The sequence below is a fragment of the Ursus maritimus genome, unplaced genomic scaffold (assembly GCF_017311325.1).
Source record: "Ursus maritimus isolate PB19 unplaced genomic scaffold, ASM1731132v1 scaffold_9, whole genome shotgun sequence".
NCBI classification, from domain to species: domain Eukaryota; kingdom Metazoa; phylum Chordata; class Mammalia; order Carnivora; family Ursidae; genus Ursus; species Ursus maritimus.
In genome coordinates, this window is record NW_024427107.1 from 64482035 (window position 1) to 64507942 (window position 25908).

A 25908-nucleotide genomic window follows, 5' to 3' on the forward strand; every position below is an offset into this window, starting at 1 on the left:
CCGTGAAAGAAAAGCAGTTTGACAACATGGAAGCCATCAAATTTAGCACAAAAGACTACCTGAAGTTGATTTCAGAGAAAGCATTTCAGCTATGTTTCAACAAAACAAGCACTATGATGGTGAAACAAAGAAATCGGGGGAGAGAAATACTTTGAAGAGAGTGGTCACGAAGGGGTCTGTTGTTAAAACATATTTAGTCCATCATGCCTCAAACTGTGTACTTGCTCAGTTTATGTCTCCCCTTTCATTCATAGTTTCTAGATTTCTTTTACACCTCAATAGGATACTTCTAGGATACATATAAAAATAGTCTAAAAATTCTTAAAAACTTTTGTCATACAAATCTAAACCTGTAACAGGAACTTATTTTTGTATTTGATGTGAAATAGGGGCCCAACTTGGTTTTCTTCTGTGTGGAAAACCAGTAACATTTGGATAAATGCTAGGACTGTTTTTTCAATAACTCATGACCACTGAAATTAAGCGTAACTTTTGTCATACATTGAATTCCCCTCTTCATTGGATCTAATTCTGATATCCTTTTTTCTTCACTGATTTATTTTTATTTTTCTACTGTATTGTTTCATTACAGTGACTTAAAGTAACCTTTGATATTAGTTATGGCCAGGCCTTCCTTGTGAGTTTTTTTTTTTTTTAAACCACTTTCTTGGCTATTTCCAGGTATTTTTTTCATTGTATTTATTTATTTTTATAAAATGACATGTTTAAAATTTTTATTTTGTTATTTTTTATTGTTATAATGGATATCTGCTGTGTTGGTTTCAGATATACACTGTACTGTTGATGATTGTATGTATTGTGAAATGAGCACCACAACAAGTCTAGTTAACATCCATCGCCACACAGAGTTCGCAGAAAATTTTTTTCTTGTGATGAGAACTTTTAAGATCTACTCTTTTAGCCACTTTCAAATATGCCCTGTGGAATTATTAACTATAGTTGCTGTGCTGTAAGTTGCATCCCCAGGACTTATTTATCTTATAATTGGATGTTTATACCTTTTTACTCCTTTTACCCATTTCACCCACCTCCCACTTCTGGCAACCACCAGTCTGTTTCCTATATATGTGAGCTTGGTTTTTTTTTAAACATATTTTTGAGAAGGCAATAGTTAGGATATAAAATTCTAAATTTATAAAAGAGTATAAAAACATCTGCCTCTGACCCCTGTGTCTGGCCACCCAGTTTCTATCTCAGGGGCCACTGTTAGGTTTCTAGTTTATCTTTCCAGAAGTATGCTAAGCACATAAACGTATATGTATGTATCCTTTTTTGTGTGGTTTTAGTTTTACACAGATGGTGTGTTGTAGTTCGTACTTTGTTTTTTTAACTTAATGTGTATTGGAGACTCCTTGGTATCTTGGAGACTCCTTGGTATCTCTTCATGTAGAGTTATGTCATTCTTTTTTTGTGTGTATATTTATAACCTCTTAAGTGTCTTGGTTTTTCTTCTTTAAAATATAGGGGTATAGTGTTGAACATCTCATGAGGTTAAGAGGATTAGATGAAATTGTGTATGTAAAGCACCTGGCAGTAGTCTGGCACTTAGTATGTGCTCAGTAAACGTTTGCGGTTATTCACACAATTGATAGTGTAGGGAAAGAATTAATGATATCAAATAATGGGGTTTCTAAAATATTTCTGAAGAGAAACCTATGATCCTTAAAAGTACTTGGATGACTAGAACTAGAGGTAACACTAAATTAGAAAGTGACACGAGCCAGATCTGGAAAGTAAATAATCTGTCCTGAAATGTACATTGTGATTTTTCATGGTGTCTTCATTTCAACCACTTCAGTTTTCTCTGATTTCTCTTTGTTAGGAATAACTTAGGTTTTGGGTGCAATTAGATGGTATTAGGGTCAGGGGACATGGGGATACTCAAATCCTTTGATGGCCTAGGCACTCTTCCTTGCCAGGATATTTTCAAGGGAAACGTGCACAGGGAGATGGTAAAGGAAGGCATAGTGCCTCTTCATTATCCGCTGGGCAGAGTGCTCTAGTAAATTGGTTTAGAGTGCGTGGACCAAAGAGATGGAGAGAAATGAGTATGAATACACCTTCGGGTGCACAGCCCCCACTGCGCTGCCTCCTTAGCTGAAGAAGGTCTTGCCCTTCTTCCCGCTGAGGCCACTGAGGAGGACACAGACTAGAAAGCCCCACAGAGCATATGATCCTAGTGATTGCTGGTAAAAGTGGCGGTCATGCAGGTGAATTTCCTCTCTTCTCAGGATGGATTGGGAATGATGGGAGAAGGGCAGTCGGTACTCCCTGTCCACCTGGTCTTTGTTTGGCACAGCCGTTCTCTGTCCTTTGCTTTTCTGCTTTCCCCAGTCACCCCTGCTGTCTGTGAGGCATTAAAACACACCCCATTTGGAAGCAGCCCCGGTCCCCTTGCCTTGCTACCCAGTTCATGCCCTCCAGCACTTCCCCTGTCTCAGTAATGCTGAGAGTTCCGTGGGATTACTCTTGTAGGGTTCGTGCTCTGTTATCAGAGTCCTCTATGTAGACGGGGTTATAGGCCTTAACTTTGGGGCTTTTAGAAAACTTGCTGTGGAGTGGATAAAATAAATCAAAAGCTGAATTTAGTCCCTTTTTGAATAGGTATTTGGATTATGCATTTTTGTTTTATAAAATTGTATCACTGATAAAAGTCTATTTTGTTTTAGTTCCTCCTCTTGAAGGTTTTGTAATGAATCGGGTGCAAGGTGATTATTTTGAAACTCTACTCTATAAGATATTTGTTTCAATAGATGAGCATACTAATGTTGCAGAGGTAAGTATGACAATGTCTTATGAGTGAACTTCACCTCAGGATTATAAAATAAGTTTGTGTAAAGTAGATAAAGTTACTTAATGATAAAGTTAAAATGTTTTCAGAATCTATACATGGGTAGATCATAGACCATTAATGCACTTAAGTTAGGATTTTTTTTTTTAAGATTTTATTTATTTATTTGACAGAGAGACAGCGAGAGAGGGAACACAAGCAGGGGGAGTGGGAGAGGGAGAGGGAGAGGGAGAAGCTGGCTTCCCGCTGAGCAGGGAGCCCGATGCAGGGCTTGATCCCAGGACTCTGGGATCATGACCTGAGCTGATGGCAGACGCTTAACGACTGAGCCACCCAAGCACCCCTTGAATCAGGATTCTTAAGTTACTTTCTGTATATACATAGTAACTTTTTTTTTTAGTAAATAACATAATTTGGTAAATAACTTTATATGATTTCTTGGTAAAAGGATTGTAGACGATTGATATAATTTTCTTATTTTAAACGAGACTAAATTAAAGAGCAAAGAATCTTCCATCGTTTATGGTCGCTATATGGATTCATGCTACTCTAAGCATCTTAGACATAGGGAAGAAAGAAGTTCTGATTTCAAAATTTATTCAGTGTTTGAATTATTCATAATTTAAAATTTCGCTGATTATGTTTCAGTTGTTTATGACAACCGTGTAATACTGATGATCCGAGGAGTGTAAATAATTTTTTTGTTTTATTTTCTAGCTTGCAAATGTCCTTGAAATAGACTTATCCTTGGTTAAGGTATGTGATTTTTATACTCCTTTTAATTTATAAATACCGAATGACTTTTATTATAGACTTTTGTCTCGACAAGCTACTGAGAAATAGAGACAGTGAGATTCTTACTGGCTGTGCAAGGGAGTGAGGACAGTAAAGGACGGTACCTGCAAAGATAGAGGAGGGCAAGGTACGGGCCCTGAAGCACTGTCCCTCCCCAGGCAGGGAATGCCTGCACTCACGCCCCCTGTAGGCAGGAAGCAGCCTGATCGGTGTCTAGTGACGAGGTCACCGAAAGAAGCCTCTTCTGCTGCTGTGACCTAGAGAGCGCCAGGCCAGAGGATTGGAAGCGCTCTCTCTTCTGTATCTGTGAACACCTTAGGGGAAGAGCAGGCCTACTGAGAAATGGTTTTTTTCTAGTTACGTGATAAAAATGTTTGAGGATCACTATAAGCAGAGTCTATGACAATATTTTCTCTCTACAAATATTCTGATGTCTAGCTTATTTTAAATGCTAACTTTTGTATTCTTTCAGAATGCTGTTTCAATGTATTGCCGATTGGGCTTTGCCCATAAGAAGGGACAAGTAATAAATTTGGATCAGCTTCATTCATCGTGGAGGAATGTTCCATCCGTAAACAGATTAAAGTAACTCATTTATTCAGCATGAGATATTAGAGTTTCCTTTTGAAAAAAACATTGTTTTATGTACAACAATTTTATTTATCAACCTGTCAATTGAGGTGAACCCGGTATATTAGTGGTTTTTAATCTTTTGTGTGATGAATCGTTTTTAGAATCTGATGAAAACAAGAACCCTTTCCCCAGAGAAAAGTACATACGGTATTTTACATACAGCTTTAAAGAGTTCTCCGATCCCTGAGGCCTCTCCGTGGGTCTTGGTTAAGAACCATTGCTGTATGTGGGCCGAACATTTTGGGGCTACATCTCAACTGGGGGCTTGAACATAAGACTGGACTGGGTGGGTATTCATAATTTGAGTGCTGACTGCAGCAGCTCTTTTTATATAAGATGTAATTTATATGGTTTTTAAAACGTGGATGTATTCTTCATTAATAGGAGTACTTTAGATCCACAAAAGATGCTGCTATCATGGGATGGTGGGGAAAGTAGGAGTCCTGTACAAGAAGCTTCATCAGCTACTGACACGGATACAAATAGTCAAGAAGATCCAGGTTAGCAGTTACTCAGTTTAATTTAGAGTCTGTTTATAGATACGCCATGTGTCTATACGTACACTCACAGAGTGAACCTGACTTTTTGCTCTTGATAGCATTCATTTGATATGTAGTCTTTGAGTACTTAGCCATATGCTAGGCATTGAATACAGTACCTTCCTTCTGAGCATTGAGTCTAGGGAGAGAGAAGGCAATATAATCACAAAAACCACAACAATGTGAGAAGTGTTTTGGTGCTGGTGGGGAGCAAAGAGGAAGAGCTCTCTTGTTGCCTAGAGGTTTGGGAAGCCTTCATGGAGAAGATGATAATTAGGCTAGGAATGAATAAGAGCTTGCCAGCTGGTGAGTGAGGGAAGGCCTCACAAGGGCTAAGCACAAAGGAGGGAGGCAAAGCATAGTGCATGAAGGGGCTACACATGGTTTCATGTTGGGGTGGGGGGGCGGGGGGAGAGGAGCACAACATGAGCTCCTATTCTTACTGCAGGCTCTTACCTGAGCCAGGTGACTTGTCTGAAGAGGTTAGGTTAGCTAGTCTTAGTATTCTGACAGTTATCTAGTCTTGGTTTATTATTGGCTTTCAAGAAATTTACCACAAAAGTACTTAAAAAAAATCTTTTTAACTTTCTTTGTTTGGAGATAGGTAGGACTGGTGCCTCTTAGGACTATAAAATTGCTTATATTTAGTTATGTACTTTTAATTATTATACATCAAGTTGAAATGGAATTCTTTCTCATTCCAAGTGGTAAGAAAAGAGTAATTTTCATTGATTCGATTTTAAGTTATGGCTTGTTTGGTTTCCCCGCAGCCGACACAGCCAGTGTGAGCAGCTTGAGTTTATCTACAGGACATACAAAGCGTATTGCTTTTCTATTTGACTCAACTCTTACTGCCTTTTTAATGATGGGAAATCTTTCACCAGTAAGTCAAATTCTTGTTTAAATATGACAGTGTTTAAAGATTAGATGTCAAATAGTTCATGCTTTGAGATCCTTTTTTTAAGTACTGGATTTATTCCCGAAAACACAAAATGCAACCGTCTTTGTTTTATATTCCTTCGAGGAGTGTAGGAACTTTTTCGTGAGGGTTAGCTTCGCACCTCACTCACCGTTAACTTTCATTAAGTTGAAAAGCATAATAGAAATGTAAGATGTTATGTTTCCTATAAAAAGAGAAAATTAGAACTTATTCATGATAGACTTGTAAAAGGTTTTAAGATCCATTTTAGTTTTTTTGTTTGTTTCTTTATGCCAGAACCTGAAAAGCCATGCGGTCACAATGTTTGAAGTTGGCAAACTCTCAGATGAGTCTCTGGACAGCTTTCTTATAGAACTAGAGAAGGTAAATCTGGATTGCTCATTATGGGATGTCGGCATTTGACACCATTTCTTGCTTGATGTTAATGTGTTGATTTTTGATGTGTTCTTGCTCATTCCTACCTCACTCCCCATCTTAATACCGCACCAGTCCTTTATGCTTAAAAATATTGAGTGGAGGACCGCATTTTGTGATTACAAGGTGGTTTATGGACTTTATCTATCACTTAGCATGATTTGGTTTAATGAAAGGGGGTGGTGGGGCGCCTGGGTGGTGGCTCAGTGGGTTAAGCATCTGCCTTCGGCTCAGGTCGTGATCCCAGAGCCCTGGGATCGAGCCTCACATTGGGCTCCCTGCTCAGCAGGGAGCCTGCTTCTCCCTCTGCCTCTGCCTGCCGCTCCCCCTGCTTGTGCTCTCTCTCCCCCCAGCTCTCTCTCTGTGTCAAATAAAAAAAAATCTTAAAAAAAAAAGAAATGGGGTATAGAAATAGTCTGTGTAAGTTTTTAAATTACATTTTTCTAAAATAGCGTTTGATTTTTTTTTTTTTTTTTGTTATGACTCTTTGAGATCCCCTCTTCAGCAGTTTTATTTGAAGTTTTTGTTTCCCTTGTCTTAAATCTGGAGCAGTGTCCATGGGTACCGTATTTATGTCCACTCTCACTGTCCCCTTTAGCATCTTGAAGACTTCAGCCATTTTTGCTCATAGCCACCTCTTCCCTCCATGAAGATAGCCCTAGTTGTCCTTAGCTGTAAATCTCGATTGCCCTTTCATGGTTTTTCCGTTCCCTGGGTTTTTTGTTTTGTTTTGTTTTTTTGTTGTTGTCTGCTGTTTATGCTAATAGTTTGTGTGCTGAATCTTTTCCTTGACTAATAATTTTGGTACCTTTTGTGCTTTAGCAATGAATTCTGTATATTAAATATGCTACTTAGAGGATTTTTGATGATTCCATTAATTTCTCTATATCTTAAAGAAAAAGACCATAACATTTTTTCTCTCCTTTTCTGTAGGATTTTTAGTTTGATAGTGCAGAATTATATTTGAGATAATCCTTGCTATTAATTGGTTTCTTTCATTTTCACCTTTATACATCCATTATTCCCTCAGTGCTTTTAATATCTTGTTAATCCCATTTCTCATATACTGTATATCATCTTTTGCCAATTACTTTTTATTTTCTAGCATATTTTAAGTTCTGTTTTCCTGATTTTTATTTTTCTCACCTTAACTAGTCTTTTATCACATGTAGCGAATTAGAAGGTCACTCTATTCTTTATATATCTATATCCTTTTATGCCACGTAGCCATTCTTGGGAAAGCCTTTTAGTCTGAAGTTTAGTTGTTAAAAATAGTTTCTTAGCTATTTTTTAAGAAGCCTCATCTTGATTAAGCGTAATTGGTTGATCTTATTTTTTTTTAAGATTTTTTTATTTGAGATAGAGAGTGAGCGAGACAGAGAGAGCATTAACAGGGGGAGAGGCAGAGAGAGAGGGAGAAGCAGGCTCCCCAGTGAGCAGGGAGCCTGACGCTGGGCTCCATCCCAGGACCCTGGGATCATGACCTGAACCGAAGGCCGATACTTAACTGACTGAGCTACCCAAGTGCTCTGGTTGATCTTATTTTTTAATGCCAATCTCATTTAGTCATTTTCCCTTGTAGACCTGTCCTTCCATTTCCTGTGTTGTTTCTGGGATGTATGTATTTTTACATATTAAAGTACCTGACTTACTATCAGAAGTGCATGTGTTAAAATGTAAGGCCAGTGAGCATAGGGTTTTGTCCTCTGTTCTGTCCCTACATCCTAGACAGGTCATACCTAGCACATAATAGGGACTCAGTGAATCCCTTTTGAATGAATTTAAGCTGTATATTCAGTGGTGTTGAAATAGCTATGTTGAATCACATACTCCATTGTCCCTTGCAGCCAGTGATACAGAACTGTGGACATGGTGATGCGAATTAGAAGTATAATTGGTGACCATGGATTGGAGTACTTTTCTGGATGAAGCAGAATATTATAGATCTTAGCTTTTTTTTTTTTTTTTTTTAAGCATCCAATTTGAATCATATGTGGGAGATAGAATTTATATATATTGGTACAATTTAGCATTATTTGGTTGCTTAAAATTGTTAGTTTTACTTGCCGGGCTAATCTCTGTCATCTTCAAAGATGGATTCAAATGGAAACTCAACTGAGATTTAGGTTAAGATTTGTCTCAGTATTGCCTGGGCAAATTTTTGGTTTACTGATTCTTGATAATGTCTGTACTATGTGGTTATTATATATTAGGATGAATGGTTGGAGAGTGGAATTGCAAAATTTATTTTCTCTTGGTTTAGGTTCAGAGCACTGGTGAAGGAGAAGCACAGAGATATTTTGATCACGCACTTACTCTGAGAAACACAATACTGTTTCTGCGTCATAATAAAGATCTAGTTGCGCAGACTGCACAGCCAGAGCAACCCAATTATGGTATGATGAATGTACTCGACTTTGAAGACATGACTCTATGGAACTTCTTTCTAAGAAATGAAACAGGTCGTGCTCACCTTTTTAATCCGCCTAATTTATTTTGTGTAGCCGGCGTGTTGCATTTGCAACTAGAGGCTTGTTTTGTGAATTTCTTTGCTCGTCAACTCTTCTTTTACTTAGTCTCCTTTCTTACGTGCCACTGACATTTGTAGTATCTCAGTCTGCTTAGTACCTGCAGAAACGGTCGGAGTGTAACTTGCTTAAGTGGCTGGATCGCATGTAGAACAGGCCTCAGTTTGAGGGGTGAACAAAGGCAAAGTTTAGCTGATTTAGGAAACACCATTTCCTGAATGGAAGATTCCATTGTATAAAAAGAGTAAGCAAGGAGCTTCCAATTGAAATACTGTTGTAATATTTACTGAAGTATTTTACTTTAAAAAGCAAAAAAAGAGAACAGAGAAGCTTTAAAGAGTAAAAGAAGGCAGTGGCCGTTTTAATCTCTGATGCACCCTGATGTGGCTCTTGCCCAGGGGTGCGCTCTCGGGCGTGGGGTAGATGGGGAGGAGCGGAGGGGTCCCCAACCCCAAACTGGTTGAACGGATGGTCAGTCCTGAGTAGGTCAGTGCCACCGAGGAATGCATGTTTTTAAAAAGGTGACATGGCTTGGGCACCAGGGAAGAACATTTGGCTCCAGTCCTCGCTCATTCACGGGGCTGCATCTTGGAACTCCATGAGTTCTTCGCACCAGGAGAACCTTTACTTTCACTTATTCTTTGATTTATTTTAAAGTTCTCTTTTTCTGGCCAAGAACCACTGGTTTCTGAGTCATATCCATTTTCATTCTACTTCTTTCACCAGCATCTGGCTTTCTTTTCAGCTCAATTTAAACATTGAAGGACGGAATCGGTTGTCACTTCACAAAAGTGGTTGCGGAGGTGAGGACAAAGACACTGGGTAGTTGAGCTGAGTGAAGCAGGACACACTCAGTTCCTCGCCACTGGCTTCTGCAGCCTTAGCGTGTCAGGGTCCGGGTTCTGCTTCAGCAGAATTGGGGCTGCTTCCATGCCGGGCTGTTTCTGAGATTATTCATAAATAGTTACAACTGAGAATATGAAGTCGCCAAGTGCCAAGAGGCCCAAGCACTTACTCATAAGCATTTGTTAATAGCAACCATTTCCTGGCTACCAAATAGGTCATGGGACCTAAGCAATGAGCCGCACAGTCTTGAAGCTGTCCTTGTATGTAGAAATCCTGAAATTACTGGGACTGTTTTAGTGACTTAGGGAGATAACGTGTTAGAATATTTGAAATACTCTGTTATAGCCTGTTGAAATATACTATCCTTTCCTGCCCATCATCGCATCCAGGAATGTTAGTGCTAGTGACCGGGCAAGTGTAACTCATTTTGTAGGTAAAGATATTGAAGCTTGGTCAAATCTCCTGCCCATTTAGTCATTATGTGGAAGAGATGGGACTTAAATCCATGTTTCTTGAAAAAAAAATTTTTTTTTTGCTCTATCCGTTTCATTATCTTCTCTTGAACATTAAGCTTTTTATTGTTTTATTCATAAACAATCTGTTGCTTAGTAGTCTGGACTAAACTTTGTTTTTCACCATGAATTATCTGAGTACCAAAAAGTAAGTTAAATGAAAAACCTAAACCTTATCTGGATGAAAGTAGTTAAGTATTATTCTAACTTTTGAGGTTGGTTTGATAGTTGACTGTTTCTGGTACCAGTTAGAGCTTTCATGGTTTAGTCTCTCCTCGCTAAGATTTTTTTATCTGATACTTTTTCACTCATGACTCTGATTTCTCAGTTTTATTAAATTTGTTCTTGATTTATTATACATAATCAAGCATAAATTTCTCTAGTCTTTTTAAGATTTTATTTATTTGAGAAAGAGAGTGAGAGCAAGAACAAGTGGGAGGAGGGGCAGAGGGAGAAGCAGACTCCCCGCTGAGCAGGGAGCCTCACACAGGACTGGATCCCAGGACCCTGGGATCATGACCTGAGCCAAAGGCAGACTCATAACCTACTGAGCCACCCAGGCGCCCTTTCTCTAGTCTTTCTAGAGCTTTTTCCCTTCTCTCTTTTTCCTAAGCCACCTGCTCAACTGGCATTTTACTTCGAAATGAACGTCACATCTGGCTCCAGCCAGACTTGTCTTCCAGCCGCTTCTTCTCCTGCCCCCCCCTTGTTTGCCGGCTGTGCACAACAGATGCTCTTCCTGACGTCCGTAGGACTCGCTCTCCTCCATTATCAACACTTTATTTGGAAATACTGTAGGTTTACAAAAAGTTTGTAAGAACAAGAATGGTATAGTTACTTTTAATCCAGAATTGGGGAGTAAGTTGCGTATCATGGTCTTTCTCTGCAAAATTACTAAGGGTACGTTTCTTAACAATAGGGCTGTTCCCTGACACCAACTTCAGGTGATTTAATATTGATACAGTAACCTGCCATTGGTATTCCAGTTTATCGGCTGACCCAGTAATGTCCTTAATAGGATTTCCCCCCCTCAATTGCAGGATCTAGTTTAAGATATGATACTGTGTTAAATTGTCAGGTCTCCTTTATCGCCTTTATTCTGAAACAAATCTGTAACCTTTTTTTGTCCTTTATGACATTCTTATTTTTTCAGAATGTTGTCCCTTTTTGTTGGTTTTACTAGAAAGTTTCTCGTGTTGGGTGTGTCTGATGTTTTGTTGTGGTTAGGTTCAGGTTATGCACTCAGGTCCAGAGTATTACCTACGTAACGTCCTGTTCTTCTAACGGCGTGACACATCCGGAGGTGTGTGATTTCCATCTGTCCCCCATTGTGGTGGTAGTTTTCATCACCCAGTTAATGTGTTTCCTGATTTTTCCACTATGTGGTTAAATATTCTCCCCACCTGCAGCGACTAAGTAATCTGTGGGCAGATACTTTCAGACCAAGCACATACCTGACTCCTCATCAGTATCTCCCCCCAGATGGAGCATCCAGTGGTGGTCCTGCCCGAACCATTCTTTGCTGTGATGGTGGTACAGTGATCGTTTTTTCCAACTCCAGTTCTTCCCGTAACAGTTGAGACTAGGCATTCTTTTATATTCCCAGTATGGACTGATGAATTCCTGTTTTTTTCAATGGCTTATAATAATTCATCACTCTCTCTTAATTATTTATGTGCTATGGTTGTTTCCTGTTTTGCCGGTAGGATTCTCTTCACGCTGCCTCCAGTTTCCTTGTTCCATGCCTCCATCTTTTAACAAAATTCTTACTTTTGGAGTAGTTCTTTACTTTCTGGCACAACAGTCTTCTCTTGTACTTCTGTCCCAGTCTTGGAATCAGCCTTTTCTCCTAGGAGCCTGGTTTCTTTTACTAGAGTATGGTATTAGAGACCAAAGTCCTGGGGCTAGTTGTGCTCAGTGCTTCTAGGCCCTTTCAGCAGGCCACATGTTTTTTGATTCATTCTTGCTTGAGGAGCAGATGGGCTAACTTGGTCTCCTGACATTTCTTTCAGCCTTATCTATCTTTTTAGAGAACAGATAGGACTGGTATTTTCCGAAAGGGTTAAGAATGGGAACATTTAAAATCTGTTACATATTTTTAATGTAAGAAGTAGTAGCCTCACAAAACACCGGTGGATGGTTATCTTCCTAGATCAGGGAATAAAGACTGTTCACTTTAAATCTTAAAGGGTCTTTGTGGTTTCCAAGGGATTTGGCACTTTGTTAACAGAGATACTCTCTCTACTGAAACAATGTTTACACACCAAGGCAGTTACCGATACTTTGTCTTAGACATTGCTGTTTTATCTTGTCAGTCTTTCATCCTGCCTGTGTGCTTGCTTATAATTCAGGTTTTCCTCTGGATCTCTTACGCTGTGAGAGCCTTCTTGGTTTGGACCCTGCAACTTGCAGCCGAGTTCTAAACAAAAATTACACACTGCTCGTGTCCATGGCTCCTCTCACCAATGAAATCCGGCCTGTGAGCAGCTGCACCCCTCAGGTAAAGAGCCACTTGGAGCATCGCGAGTGGCGTCCTTTCAGACTTCCCTATGGTGACTTGCAGAAGAGGTTTACCAGTTTGATCATGTTATTTCTCAGTTTGCAGAAATGCCAGATATTAAATCACTAACTCAGAAAGCAGTTTTGTATTTTATGCTGTTGTAAGAGGTTCGGTTTGTGAGGTAGAATTGGTATGTTTTATTCATGTATCATCTAGTGACTTGTGACGTTGAGGTTTTCTTGATGAATGCAGTATTTTATTTTATACTATTTTTTAAAGATTTTATGTAGAGAGAGAGCACGTGAGTGAGGAGAGGGGCAGAAGGAGAGAGAGAATCTCCAGCAGACTCTGCCCTGAGCACGGAGCTGGGCCCACTCTTAGGATCCTGAGATCATGACCTGAGCCGAAACCGAGTCACAAGCTCAGCTGAGCCACCCGGGCGCCACACTGATGAATGCAGTATTTTAAAGAGAATGTTTGGATGCTCTAGGAGGGAAGCCTGCATCGCCTTGAGGAATAAAGTCAATTTAATTAGGAAAAATAAAGTGTCTTAGAATGGGGCTATGATTGCTAAATAAACCAGAAAGGAAAGATGGTGCTTGAAAGCTAGAACTTCAGGTATCTCTAAAATCGACTTATGAATATTACTGCTCATCTTTTAAAAATAAATCGGTTGTGTATATGTATACTTAGCAAGGACAGTGTGGCCTGTGCCATTTTCAGAGAGTGAGGGTCATGTTGCTGTTCTTCAGTGCTACGTCCTGCCTGGTCTCCTAGATGTGCGAGGTTAATGGTGTAGAAGAAAGGAAGGGATCTTTGTACAAGGTTGATTTTCCTGCTGTGCTCTTCTAGCTGCCTTAGTGAGCATACGTCCTGCACCCCCAGACTTGTCCTCTGTTTAGGAGTGGTTATAGATTGGCATTTACCAAGCTTTTTAAAAATAATTCTTCGTGTGCTCCCCCCGCAACCCCATATACATACTTCCTCCTATTCTGTAACATGACTTCTAGGCATAATAGGAGTCCATGAACTGAGTGAATGGTAAGGTGGATGGAAGGTTCAGTAGCCCCTTTTGTGAAAAATCGCATGTGATAAATGACAGTAACTAGAACTTTGCAGTAGAGCTTATTATATGACAGGTGCTGTTTTAAACCTTGAACAAGCTTATGGTGTCTTTACAAGGTAGATACTTCATCGCCACATTACAGAATTGCAAAGTGAGACACAGGAGAGTTTAAGTGACCTTCTTAAGATGATATAGCTGAGGGGACAAAGCCACGATTCAAAACCTTGGTGCTGGGGCGCCTGGGTAGCGCAGTCGTTAAGCGTCTGCCTTCAGCTCAGGGCGTGATCCCGGCGTTCTGGGATCGAGTCCCACATCGGGCTCCTCGGCTGGGAGCCTGCTTCTTCCTCTCCCACTCCCCCCGCTTGTGTTCCCTCTCTCGCTGGCTGTCTCTCTGTCACATAACTAAATAAAATCTTTAAAAAAAAAAAAAAAAACAAAACCTTGGTGCTGTGCTCCAGAGTCCATTTTCCCAATTGCAGTGATAAGGCATGCTTTCTCAATTCTAGGGTCATATTGAAACTGTTCGAATGGAGCATTTGAAATTTATTTTCATAAGGATAATAGCAGTTAACACTTATGTGAGGCATTAGCTGTTTGTAAGACCATCCTTGGTCCCTTGTGAAATTTGTCTGCTTTACCTAAGGATTACAGCTTTCTCTTTCCTGTTTTGTCATCACAGCATATTGGACCAGCTATCCCAGAAGTCAGTTCTGTGTGGTTTAAACTGTACATTTACTACATCACTGGGCAAGGACCACCATCTCTTTTACTGTCCAAAGGTACAAGACTTCGAAAACTGCCAGATATATTCCAGGTACGTTGTGTGAGGTGTGTTTCTTCCTTTATTTTTGAGGAGGGTAGAAATTGGTAAGCAGCATTATAGTGACCTTCTTAATTTTTTGTTTTTTCTTAATTTCTAAATGCCATTCTATTCATCTTTTATTCATTTTTTTCCCATAGGGTTATGATCGATTACTCATAACATCTTGGGGTCATGACCCTGGGGTAGTTCCTACGTCAAATGTGCTCACGATGTTGAATGATGCTTTGACCCATTCGGCAGTTTTGATTCAGGTACCGTTGCTTTATTTGAAACAACCAATTTTGGATTTTGATCTGGAAGATTGTAATTTGTCTAGCTTTCTGCCGAGTAGCAGTCAGATGTCAGTCATTTGAACTTTGTAAAGCTGAAACATGTAAGGGCTCAGATGTGGGTTTTCGTCCTGGCCTTTGTCTGGCAGTGTGGGAACCGCAGAAACAACACGGACTTGAGAGTTAGACCCAGCTTGGAATTCCGGCTTCCTCTTTGCTGCCGTGTGGCTGTACTTAGAATAGCTCTGTTGAGCTAGAATTCACATACCGTGCAATGCATCAGTTTCCATCGTACAGCTCCATGGTTTTTGGTGTGGGCGCAGGTATCCACAGCCATCCCTGCTCATTTTAGAACATTCTCATCATCTCAGAAAAGAACTCCTGAACGCTTAGTTCTCACTCCCCTATTCCCCAGCCCTAAACAACACTGATCTACTTGCTCGCTCTCTAGAATCCTGATTCTGGGCATTTCACATACGTGGAGTCACATAATGGGTGGTCTTTTGTCACTGGCCTCTTACCTTGCAGAATGTTTTAGAGGTCCATCACGCTGTAGCACATATCCGTCCATCATGAATCAGGACTACGGCCAAATGAGAGTCCCTTGTATGAATAGACCACACTTTGTTTTTCCATCCATTGCTGTTGGACGTTTGGGTTTCCACCTTTTGGCTATTATGAATACTAGTAATCATTGCTGTAAGCGGTCATTTATAGGTTTTTGTGTGGCTCGCTGTGTTGTCGTTTCTCTTCAGTATGTGGCTAGGAGTGGAAATGCTGGATCATATGGTAATTCTGTGTGTAACTATTTAAGGAACTTCCACTGTTTTTCCAGAATGGCTGCACCATTTTACCTTCCCACCAGCACTTAGTATTATCTGTCTTGTTTTATTATAACCCTCCTAGGGTGTGAAGCGGTATCTCATTGTGGTTTTGATTTGTATTTTCCTGATGCCTAATGATGGTGAGCCTCTTTTCATGTGCTAATGAGCTGTGTGACATTTTGAAGATAATTCTCTTATACTTAGTTTCCCACCTGTAAAATGGAGATGGCAATACTTACTGTAGAGCAACAAAAAGTACTAGTAGCAGCTAATGATGAGATAAGCAACGTCTAGTTCTAGGGTTAGGAATGAAATAAGACTGTGTGTGAAGTGTGCCGCACGCTTTCTGCTTCCTAGTAGGTTCTCAATAAAGATTTCATTAATTTATTCAACTAACAGTCGTATGTGCTGTATTCTGTGCTAATTAATGTAGATACAAATAAGACACAGTCCTGACAGGGATTTAAGTCTGGTGGGAAATGTTGCATAAGCAGTCAGTTTCAGTTTTTTACTGAGGGCTGAATGGGATTATATATGGTGCAACCATTAGAGAGTAGTACCCAGTTCAGCCTTGAGGCAAGGAGATAGGCTTGGGGGACACTTGTCAGAGACAGTGAGACTCAGGCTGAGTATAGAAGGACGATACAGAAGAGAGCCAGGCCACGCAGAGGGGTTAGCAGGAATAAATCTCTGGGCAGAGATTTTTTTTTCTTTTTCTCCACTGCTACTTTCCAAGTACTTAAAATAGTACCTGAGTCAGAGTAGTTTCTCATGAGGGTTTTGATGACGGCAGGCCCTGGAATGTAGTGTACCTTGACTGTTTTGCTGCAGAGCTTAGACTGTACCCTGTAGATTGACAGCAGCCAGTAAAGGGTGCTGAGAAGGGGGATTTCTAAGGTCAGTTTGTTTTGGGAAGATCGGCTTGGAGAGTATGCTACCCAAGAATGCTACCCTAACCAATAGGGTGAGAAACCTGAAGCAAGAGGTCCAGTTAGGATTTAGTGTAGGAGTCCAGGAGTCCTGGTAAGAGCTGAGGACAGCCTAGATCAGGGAAGTGGTAATAAGAATTGAAAGGAAAAAATAGATGTAAGAATTATTACCAATTAAAATTAGTAGCATTGATCAGATGTCTGAGAAGGATATGAGAAGAGGAAGAGAATGATTCCTGGGGTATTGGCTTGTGAAGGTGGAAGAGTGGTGATATCACTACTTGAGAGAACAGAGGAGGGAGAGCCAGTCGATGGGGGTCAGATGATGTGTTGTGTTTAGGGCATGTTAAGTGTAAGGTGCCCGTGGGGCATTTGGATGGTGGAGCTATCTAAGCTATCTATCGGTAATTGAAAATATTTTGAACTCCAGACGAGAGTTGAACAGCAGACACTCACCTGAGTCTCCACGTCAGCCCGTAGAGGTACTTGAAACCCTGAGGGAGGTAGTTGAAACCATGGTAGCGTCGGCATGAGCCTGGAGCGGGGGCCACAGAGCAGGGCTTCGTGGTGGGAGATGGCGTAACAGTATCGGTTAGGTGTGGGCCTGAGTCAGTCTGCCTAAATTCAAATCTTGATTGTGCCACTTATTCAGTCTCGGGAAAGTTCAGTTATCTTGAATTCCTTTGCCTGCAAACTGCAGATAATAATGGGTTCTGTTTTTATAAGGTTGTTGAAACTTATGACTGAATTGCATAATCTGTATGAAATGGGTAAAGTCCTGCACTTAGGATACTGGAAGGTCTCCCGACATCTTCGCTGTGCGGTGGCAGTGGTAGGAGGAGACAGAGGAGTTTCAGTGTTGGTTACAGAGTTCTGTTTTTGCTCAACAAGAATGGAAGAAATTCACCTTGCTGGAACTTATAACAAAATTAAGATCTTGGTTAAAACCATGCTTTCATTGTAACAGTCTTGATTTGGGTTTAAATCACAACTGCACCAATGAAGTAGAAGGGAGCTGTCTGAAGAATTATGTTCAAGTTGTTAGATGAACCATCTTAATAAGTGTGAATTTTCTTTGATTTTTCTTTTATATCAGAGTACTTTGAATTTCAATAATATATAAGTTTTTTGAAAGGAAAAAATGTATAGCTCTCCATTGTTAAATTTTGTATTATAACAACACTAAATGCACGTAAACATTAAATTCTTCACGCTTATTATTCTTACACCAAAACAAATTTAGGGATTTAAATGCAAAAAACCCTTTAAAACTAACAGAATTCAAATGAACATTAATTGAATGCAATGGCTAAAACTAAATTATTATGCGTAGCATGGGAGTGGGGTGGTTAGACTCAAGATTTTTCTTAATTTTTGAATTGATAGAACCTTCCCATGATTCAGAAATAAAACACTATTGTAAGATGCACAGAGAAAAGTATCACTGTACTTCTAACACTGTCTGCTCCGTTCTCCCCATTTCTCCTCCAAATCAGATACATGTATTAGTTTCTGCTATAGCTGTCTAGAATTTCTTATGCATGCGTGAGCCAATGCACAGTGCTGTCCCCGTGCTTTTTGCACTTAGCAAGTGGAGGCTTTTCCATTTCAGTTCGTAGGGAGCTTCCTCTTTTTTTTTTTTTTCCTGCAGCTGCCTTGAAAATACATCCATTAATTTATTTAACCCCTATAGAGGGGCTTTTATAATTATATAATCTTGAATATATATCCCCGAGTGCAGGTTTTTGGGTTTTGCATTCCCGGTTCATGATACGCCAGGTGATTGATGATGGGATTCTTTTATCAGACCTACAGCTAACCCTTGTGTGAGTGTACTTGATTTCAGTCTTCGCTAGTCTCACACCTCATCTACCTGTTAAGTCGGCCTCTTTGTTTTTCATTAGCCATACACTCCATTGGAGACACATGGCCTTGTAAATTAATGTGCACTTGAGATGGTCTTTGCTTGCTGGAGAAAAATTAAAAATTATTGAAAGCTTTTTAATGGAATATTAATATAGGATATGTCGTCACATGGCATAGTCTTATTTATGGTTTGATTATCTGTTTGTTCTCAGAAATACAGGTGTCTTGTGTGTTTCTTCTTGTTTAGGGACACGGTTTGCATGGGATAGGAGAAACTGTCCACATACCGTTTCCATTTGATGAAACAGAACTACAAGGAGGTATCTTACTCTTAAATTATATCTGTTTGACTTCTGTATCATTAATCTTTGCCAATAGTTTGGTAAAATACATAGCAGGAAGTGAATTCTTAAAATTTTTAAGTTCTAGGGTCTTAAGATGCTGCTTTTAAAGAGTAGCAGCAAAGGTGGGGGCGCCTCGGTGGCTCAGTCGGTTAAGCATCCGACTCTTGATTTTGGCTCAGGTCATGATCTCAGGGTCGTGAGATCAAGCCCCCACGTTGGGCTCCGCACTCAGTGAAGAGTCTGCTTGAGATTCTCTCTCTCCCTCTGCCTACCCCCGCAGCTTGCTCACATGCTCGTTAAATAAATAAATCTCACATAAATAAATAAATAAAATCTTTAATTAAAAAAAAAAAAGAACATTGGCAAATACAGTTTCCTGTCATGTGCCTTTTCCTGCAAAGAACTAGTAGAATAAGACTCACTTAGGACCTTTGAAGGAATGCTGGTCGGCCTTGGAGATGAAGAGTTTCAGTGGGTCTCTGCCTGATGGAAGACTAAGTTTCTCTCTGTTTAGCCTTTCACTTTCCTTTTGTTGTTTATTTATTTGGAGGCTGGGGGAGAAGACAATTCATTGAGAACATTTTACGCTTAGAAAGTTGAATTTTCCCCCCAATGTTACTTACTGTCCCTCCCACCTCCCTGGGGCTTTCTAAGATAATTTAGAACTAGATGTCAGTGAACGTGTGTATGTACTTTACTGTGTACAAAGCACTTGCATGTATTTCTTCTTTCAGCGTTCGATTTTGCTGTTAAATGTTATTTTTGCTATTAGAGAGGATGTAAGTGGATTATAGAGTTTGCGCTGAATTAATCTATTTGGAATCAAGGGGGAAAGCCCTGTTTAAAGTTATCCCCTTCTAGAATTGGATGTGAGCTACAGTGCATTTGATGAAAGATATTCACAGAATTTCTGTTAAAAGCAAATTTATTCTTCCTTTTGTTTAATACAGATAACCATTTCTCTTTCGAATGTTAAGAAGGTGTATATATTAAAAAGAAAAACGCTATCTGATTAAAACTGACATATATTCATATTGCACTTATGTTTCCCACTCCATGTAAAACTGCTGTTCTGTAATCTTATGTTTCTGGTTCTTGGAGCCATGTTGCTTGAATTTTTAGCGAGCAGTGAATGGTTTAAGCAATCTGACTCAGGTTAATTTATATAAGAACTTAATGTTCTTCCAAAATGATAGTAGTTACGACTCTCCCTTACTCCCCCAAAGTAGGGAAAAGGAAGGTTTTTAAAATATTTTTTTCTTCTTCACATAGCTAGACTGCAGAAGCCTTGAGTTTGAAATTCAGTACTCTTTTGTCTGTTGTGAATAAATGTGCATGAAATTTGGAGAAGAGTTTTCTCTTCCAAAACACAGACCCTTTTTCAGAAATAAGTACTTCTCTTGGGGCGCCTGGGTGGCTCAGTCGTTAAGCGTTTGCCTTCGGCTCAGGGCGTGATCTCAGCGTTCTGGGATTGAGCCCCGCATCAGGCTTCTCCGCTGGGAGCCTGCTTCTTCCTCTCCCACTCCCCCTGCTTGTGTTCCCTCTCTTGCTGGCTGTCTCTCTGTCAAATAAGTAAATAAAATCTTTAAAAAAAAAAAAAGAAAAGTACTTCTCTGCAGTTCAACTTTGCTGTTTAATGCTTTGACACTTTATAAATTGTGTGGGAAAAATTATTTGTTCACCTGAAGGTACAGGCTAGTGACAACAGAATTCTAAAATTTATAAAATCTCAAAAACTGATGATTAATAGCTCTCTTGCTTTGGGAGATTATTGTGTGATTATAAAAGAAAGGAACCTTCATACTTCAGAATAGAGCATCTTTCTGTTTATAAGTTCACCTATTTATGAGGGCTTGCACTAATATTTAATTTATTAAGGATATAATTTCAAGTGCATTTTTAGCTTTAGTTTCAGTAGGAATAATTTTACTTTTAAAAATTTTTCAAAAATATGGTATGTCTTTAATACACTTCCTGGCAGAAGCCCAACAAGTAAGCATTTGAGGCAGAATAGAACCACCAAGAGAAGCCTCGAGAATTTGCCCCTGTCTGGTCCTGTTTGCTTACTTAGCAGGTGATTTGTTTTGATACAATAAGTGCCTCCTGAAAGCTATAAATAGTATGTGTACCCCATCCTTTCACATTCACAGGGAGTTCTTGGTTGGTATCAGTGTTGATAAAGGTAAAAGTAGTTCTAAGAATTGTTTAATAAAAGTATATTTACATTTTTGATGTTGTGTTATAAAGCTGTTTACTTATAATGTGATGTCAATCTTTGTCCTTAGAGTTTACTCGTGTCAATATGGGTGTTCATAAAGCATTGCAAATATTAAGGAACAAAGTGGACTTGCAGCATTTTTGTGGATATGTCACCATGTTGAATGCTTCTAGCCAACTTGCAAACAGAAAACTCAGTGACGCTTCAGATGAGCGAGGTCAGCCAACAGTTGGGTTCTTTGAATTAAGATCACTGTATGGAGTTGATCGCAATCTTCATACTTAAGAAGCAGGGAGACTTTTGTGGGGATGTTGCATTATTTTATGCTTGGTGTTTTTTCACTAAGATGAGAAAATATTCCGTGACATCATTTGGACAAATACCAGTCATTCAGATGGAGAAAATACTAAGTGCCCAGCTCTGAAGGGGTGCTGGCCTGGGGTTGGAGTACAGAATGGCTGTGGGGTGTTAGCCCTGTACTGTCATCTCCATGTCTGTAGGCTTTCAGTTAAGTTCTTTGGTGGTGCGACAGCTTCAAAAACTTCAGTCTCTGTGTACAGATGTTTCTAAAGTACAATGAACAGTTTCTCCCATTGAAACTTTCTCTTTCTGGCAAAGGCACCACTGTCTCAGTAACCCAGGCTTGTAGTCTTAATCTTTATCTCTTCCTTCTTTTGCCACGCTGTCCACGTAGTTTCCACGTTCTGTGAATTAGGCTTTAGAAATGTCTCTCATATCCTGTCTTCCCTTCTCTCTTCTTTTTAAATTCACCGTGACTGTCATGCTAGTCTGCGTCTCATCCTCTAGTCGTGAGTCATTGCAGCCCTTTCCTGCTCATTAGCCTTCCTGGCCTCATTCTCCTTCTTTCTGTCCCCCACCCAGCCTGTATGTTGACAACAGCTGATTTTCCTTTTTCTTTTTAATGAAATGTATTTTCACGTCACCTTCTTCTGGTTACTGATTGTTTTTGCTCTGCCAGAATTTTGGCTTGTGTGTGGCTTTGGTGGCCGTGGTGCCAGCTCTGGTCCGTGACTCTAGAAAACCTTTCAATTCAGACATCTGTTGTTGATTGACGGTGATTCCCTGAGCCTCTTAGCGTGAAATCCTGAGTCAGTATGATTGATTGCTCACCATCCAGTGGATTGGATTGGCTCGCTTTGAGTTAAATATCCAGCCTTGGTCCTTTACCTTCGGCCAAAGAATCTGAGTAAATTTTAACAGTTGGCTGCCACATATCACAGGGCATTTTCCAAACAGGGGGTGGTATGGGTTAGGCAGTCATTTCAAGGATGTCTGCTACAGTCATGTTTTATTTCTTTCATCCCACAGACATTTATGGAGTACCCGCTTAGGTGCTGAAAGGATTGAAATTACTAAGACCTAAGGAATTAAAAAAAAAAACCAAAACCCTAGCAAGGGAGACAAGCCAGTGAATCAGCCTGCTGTGTAGTGTTCAAAGTCTGCAGTAGAGCTTGGCATCAGCTTAACGTGCTAAGGCAGGACAGAGAAGGCGTATCTCAGCCCCATTAAGTTATCCGAGAAGGCTTCTTAGAGAAGGTCAAATTTGAACTCAATTTTGAAAAGTGAGGATTTGGGTGCATAAAAGATGACTGTGTATTTGGAGGGTAGCAGCCTTTTGGCAGAGGGAATCAGGCAACAGACTAGCTCATCTTGGCCAAAAGAAAGAATTTATTGGAAAGTAGTAGAAAACGAGAGTAGAGAAAGTAGTAAGGTCGGGAGATCTTGGAGGATCTTATGTGCTAGACGATATGAACAATCAAAGAAATTTGAAGAGAAATGACATAATCTGCATGTTTCCATGGGGGTAAAAGTGACTTGATTAAGTGAAAGGCTGAACTTGTGTTCTGACTTTAGAGTCCTTGTTTCCTTGGGCCAGAGCTTCACCATTTCCGCGCTATTTACATTCCGAGCTGGACAGTTCTTGTTGTGGGGGCCTGTCCCGTGCATTGTAGCATGTCGAGCACCCCTAGATATCAGTAACATCCCTGTCCCCATTCCTGACAGCTGCATCAGTCTCCAAACATTGTCAGAGGTCTCTTGGGGGACAGGATTGCCTCCTAGTTGGGAACAGCTGCTTTAGGATGAAGACCCTTCGTTGTTCTCCATTGTCATTCCTGTCGCTGGAAGTCTTCTCTTCCGTTAGGGCTGGTGGACGACTTGTGCCAACTACGAGAATCCTAATATTGTGTATGTCCTTCCATTGCAAGGAGAACCTGATTTGGCTTCTGGCTCAGATGTCAATGGGAGTACAGAGTCATTTGAAATGGTCATTGAGGAAGCAGCTATAGACTCGGCAGCAAAACTAAACTCTGGTAAGGCTACAAGAATTACTTGCAGTTTTAGACTAGTTTCTGAGATTTAACTCTTCTGTTAATCATTCGGATGTCATTTGTCTGCTCCGATTATCCCTAATGGACCTTTTAATAAGTATTTACTAGGAAACACGTTTATATATTTAGAATTTTTAACGATGAAAGTGTGAAAAAAATATGACCCGAGAAGAAAGACTTCAGTTTCATTTGTCCTCTGTTAAATTCTTTGATCTTGTAGCTGTCTTGCAGTGTCTTTTGGTAAGAGGCCATTTGGAGCATCTGGTGAAAGCTGTGTACCTTCTCCCCAGAAGCACGTACATACTCAAAGACTCTTTCCTGTTGTAGAGATTCACTGACCCCTTCTGAATCCTCTCCCCTGCTAAGCCCACTGGCGGACCCCAGGGGTGGGAGGAATCTGAAAATTTCTGGATGTCAGTTAAGAAGCCCTGGTCAGTTGTGATATATATAAATGCACATGTGATTAATAATTATATATCGTTTTGTAGTTGCCACAACAGAAGCAGATTGGGTTCCTCTCGAGCTGTGCTTTGGAATTCCATTGTTTAGTTCTGAATTAAACCGGAAAGTTTGTAGAAAAATTGCTACACATGGCCTTTGCAGAAAAGAGAGGTAAGGGTTTATGTTCATTTCATCTTTTCATCTGTGAGACTTTTAGGCTGTTAGTTGCTACATCTTATTTTCTTTTATTTCACATGAGCATAGTAATTGCATTGTGTCTATTTGTTGATTCAATAAAGATTGTTAGTTTAAGGGTTTTACTGTATTTTTCAAAATTAAACTTCAGCACCTCAAAAATTTGACACATGCAAACATTGGGGGCACATATTTTGGTTGATTTTAATTATGTTAACTTAGTTACCCAGATTTGGTAAAAGTGTGATAAAATTAGCAAGCTTATGTGAGATTATGCCTGGTGTGTGTCATATATACGTGTCTGTAGAACGTTTCCCTTTTGTCCTTCTGTCCCTCTGAGCAAACACACACTCACGTTATCTCTTTTGTTGGAATTATAACTGAATTTCTAAGTTTTCTTCAGTTTCCATGTTTTCTGAAATGAGCATCTATTACTTACCAGAGGTGACACGGAGGTTTTATCTCGCATGCCAGCTCCGTTCTATTGGGAGCCGTTCCTAAGAGGCAGTGCTGTAAAAGTTTTGTGACTGTTGAGCAGAGAGGAGTATCCCTGAATCTGATTTTCTTGGCAGGGCGGCTGGGAGAGCCGATGTCCACAGGTCTCCTTGACTTCTTCATTTAAGAAAACAAAGTTGGATAAGAAGTAATTTGTTCAATTGGCTTAATATACTTGATCAGAAGATTAAAAGTACTCCATCGACACATAATTTCAATAATTCTCTGAAAGTCACCTGTGTGAATAAAAAAGTAGAATTTACTATACAGCTTTAAAGATTGCCGCCATAATTGTTACCAATTTACGTATTTGAAAAATACTTGATTTCGGTGGGTTGATGTATAGTAAATCTGTCAGACTTCTTATCAGGATGTATTTTAAAATTAATTTGGGTATTTAAAGTTTGTATCATAATTGTCATTCCTACCTGAAAAGTTCTCTTTCATTTAATGTTTGTATTTGCTGATAGTTTAAGCTTTTCCTAACAGTAATGTCTCAGTTTTGGTTTTATACATGATTTTTTATTTCAAAATGGTCTTTGTAGGCACTATTAACACTCAGTTTAAATAATATTAAAACTGGCAGAGATTTCATTGACGAGAACTATTGAAATTTAAAAAAAAATTTATGTGTTAATCAATGTACTTACATATATAAATGCGTATAAGTTGCTGAAATTAAACTATTGTGAGATGTTCGTTCTTGTCATTCTATTTGTTTTAAACTTTTTACCCCTGTTTTTCAGCCTTCAGAACCTCTTACATTCCAGTAGAAAACTCTCTCTACACGTCCTTAACTTCGTTCACTCATTCCAGGTAACAAAACTCAAAAAAAATCCAGGTGGTATTCGCCTAGAGCTTTATAGGATGTGGAGCACTTCCGTGTTTGTCTTGGGCCTCCACAGTAATGAAATAAGCATTAATTCTAATTGATAAAGATGCTGAGATTTAGGAAGTTCATTTTCCTGCACATGATTTACTGGCCGGGTAGAGAGGGTCTAAAGCTGGGACCCTTTGTTCTCTGCCAGTGCTTTATTCAACAGAGATGGGTTAAGCATCTACCGTGGGCCACGCACCATGCTAGGTGCTGGTTCCTGGGTACAGTACTCTTCCCTTAACTGCAGTGATTCTCGGTTGCTGAGAGGCGGCTGTTCGTAGTGCAAGCCAGTACCGTAGACCTTCTGCCTTCCCCCTCTCCCAGGGAAAGAAAGGATACTCTGTAGACTTGATTTGTAGATAAAGTTTTGGAATGGAGTATTTCTGTTCAGGATATCTGACCCAACTTTATGAAATCAGTATTTTGGAATTTTGTTTCATTTATTTTTTTCAATAAATACTTGAGTCTGCTCTATGCCAGACCCTTTACTGGGTGCCAGGGAAGCAATGCTGTCCAAGGCACTAGTGGAGCTTGTAATGACTGAGACAGTAAACATTGAAATATATAAGTTAATTACAGATTTCAGCAAGCACTTTGAAGGAGCCAAACTCCTTGGAATCTGATGGAGTCCAAAGGGAGACCTAATTTAAATGGACAGAGATGATATATAAGCTGAAACTTAAAAGGGATG

General features: G+C 39.8%; 1 protein-coding gene across 1 annotated transcript in view; it reads left to right on the forward strand.

The window, feature by feature from the left end:
- The window catches only part of FAM91A1 (family with sequence similarity 91 member A1), a 46457-nt gene that overhangs the window by 13463 nt on the left and 7086 nt on the right, over positions 1-25908 (forward strand). Inside the window, exons 9-23 of the mRNA XM_040625801.1 lie at positions 2691-2797; positions 3530-3568; positions 4080-4192; positions 4625-4740; positions 5550-5662; positions 5996-6082; positions 8397-8529; positions 12371-12519; positions 14265-14399; positions 14546-14659; positions 18544-18616; positions 20926-21075; positions 23087-23191; positions 23698-23821; positions 25087-25156. Of these exons, the coding sequence (XP_040481735.1) occupies positions 2691-2797; positions 3530-3568; positions 4080-4192; positions 4625-4740; positions 5550-5662; positions 5996-6082; positions 8397-8529; positions 12371-12519; positions 14265-14399; positions 14546-14659; positions 18544-18616; positions 20926-21075; positions 23087-23191; positions 23698-23821; positions 25087-25156 (1628 nt within the window). The remainder of the gene's footprint in view (positions 1-2690; positions 2798-3529; positions 3569-4079; positions 4193-4624; positions 4741-5549; positions 5663-5995; positions 6083-8396; positions 8530-12370; positions 12520-14264; positions 14400-14545; positions 14660-18543; positions 18617-20925; positions 21076-23086; positions 23192-23697; positions 23822-25086; positions 25157-25908) is intronic.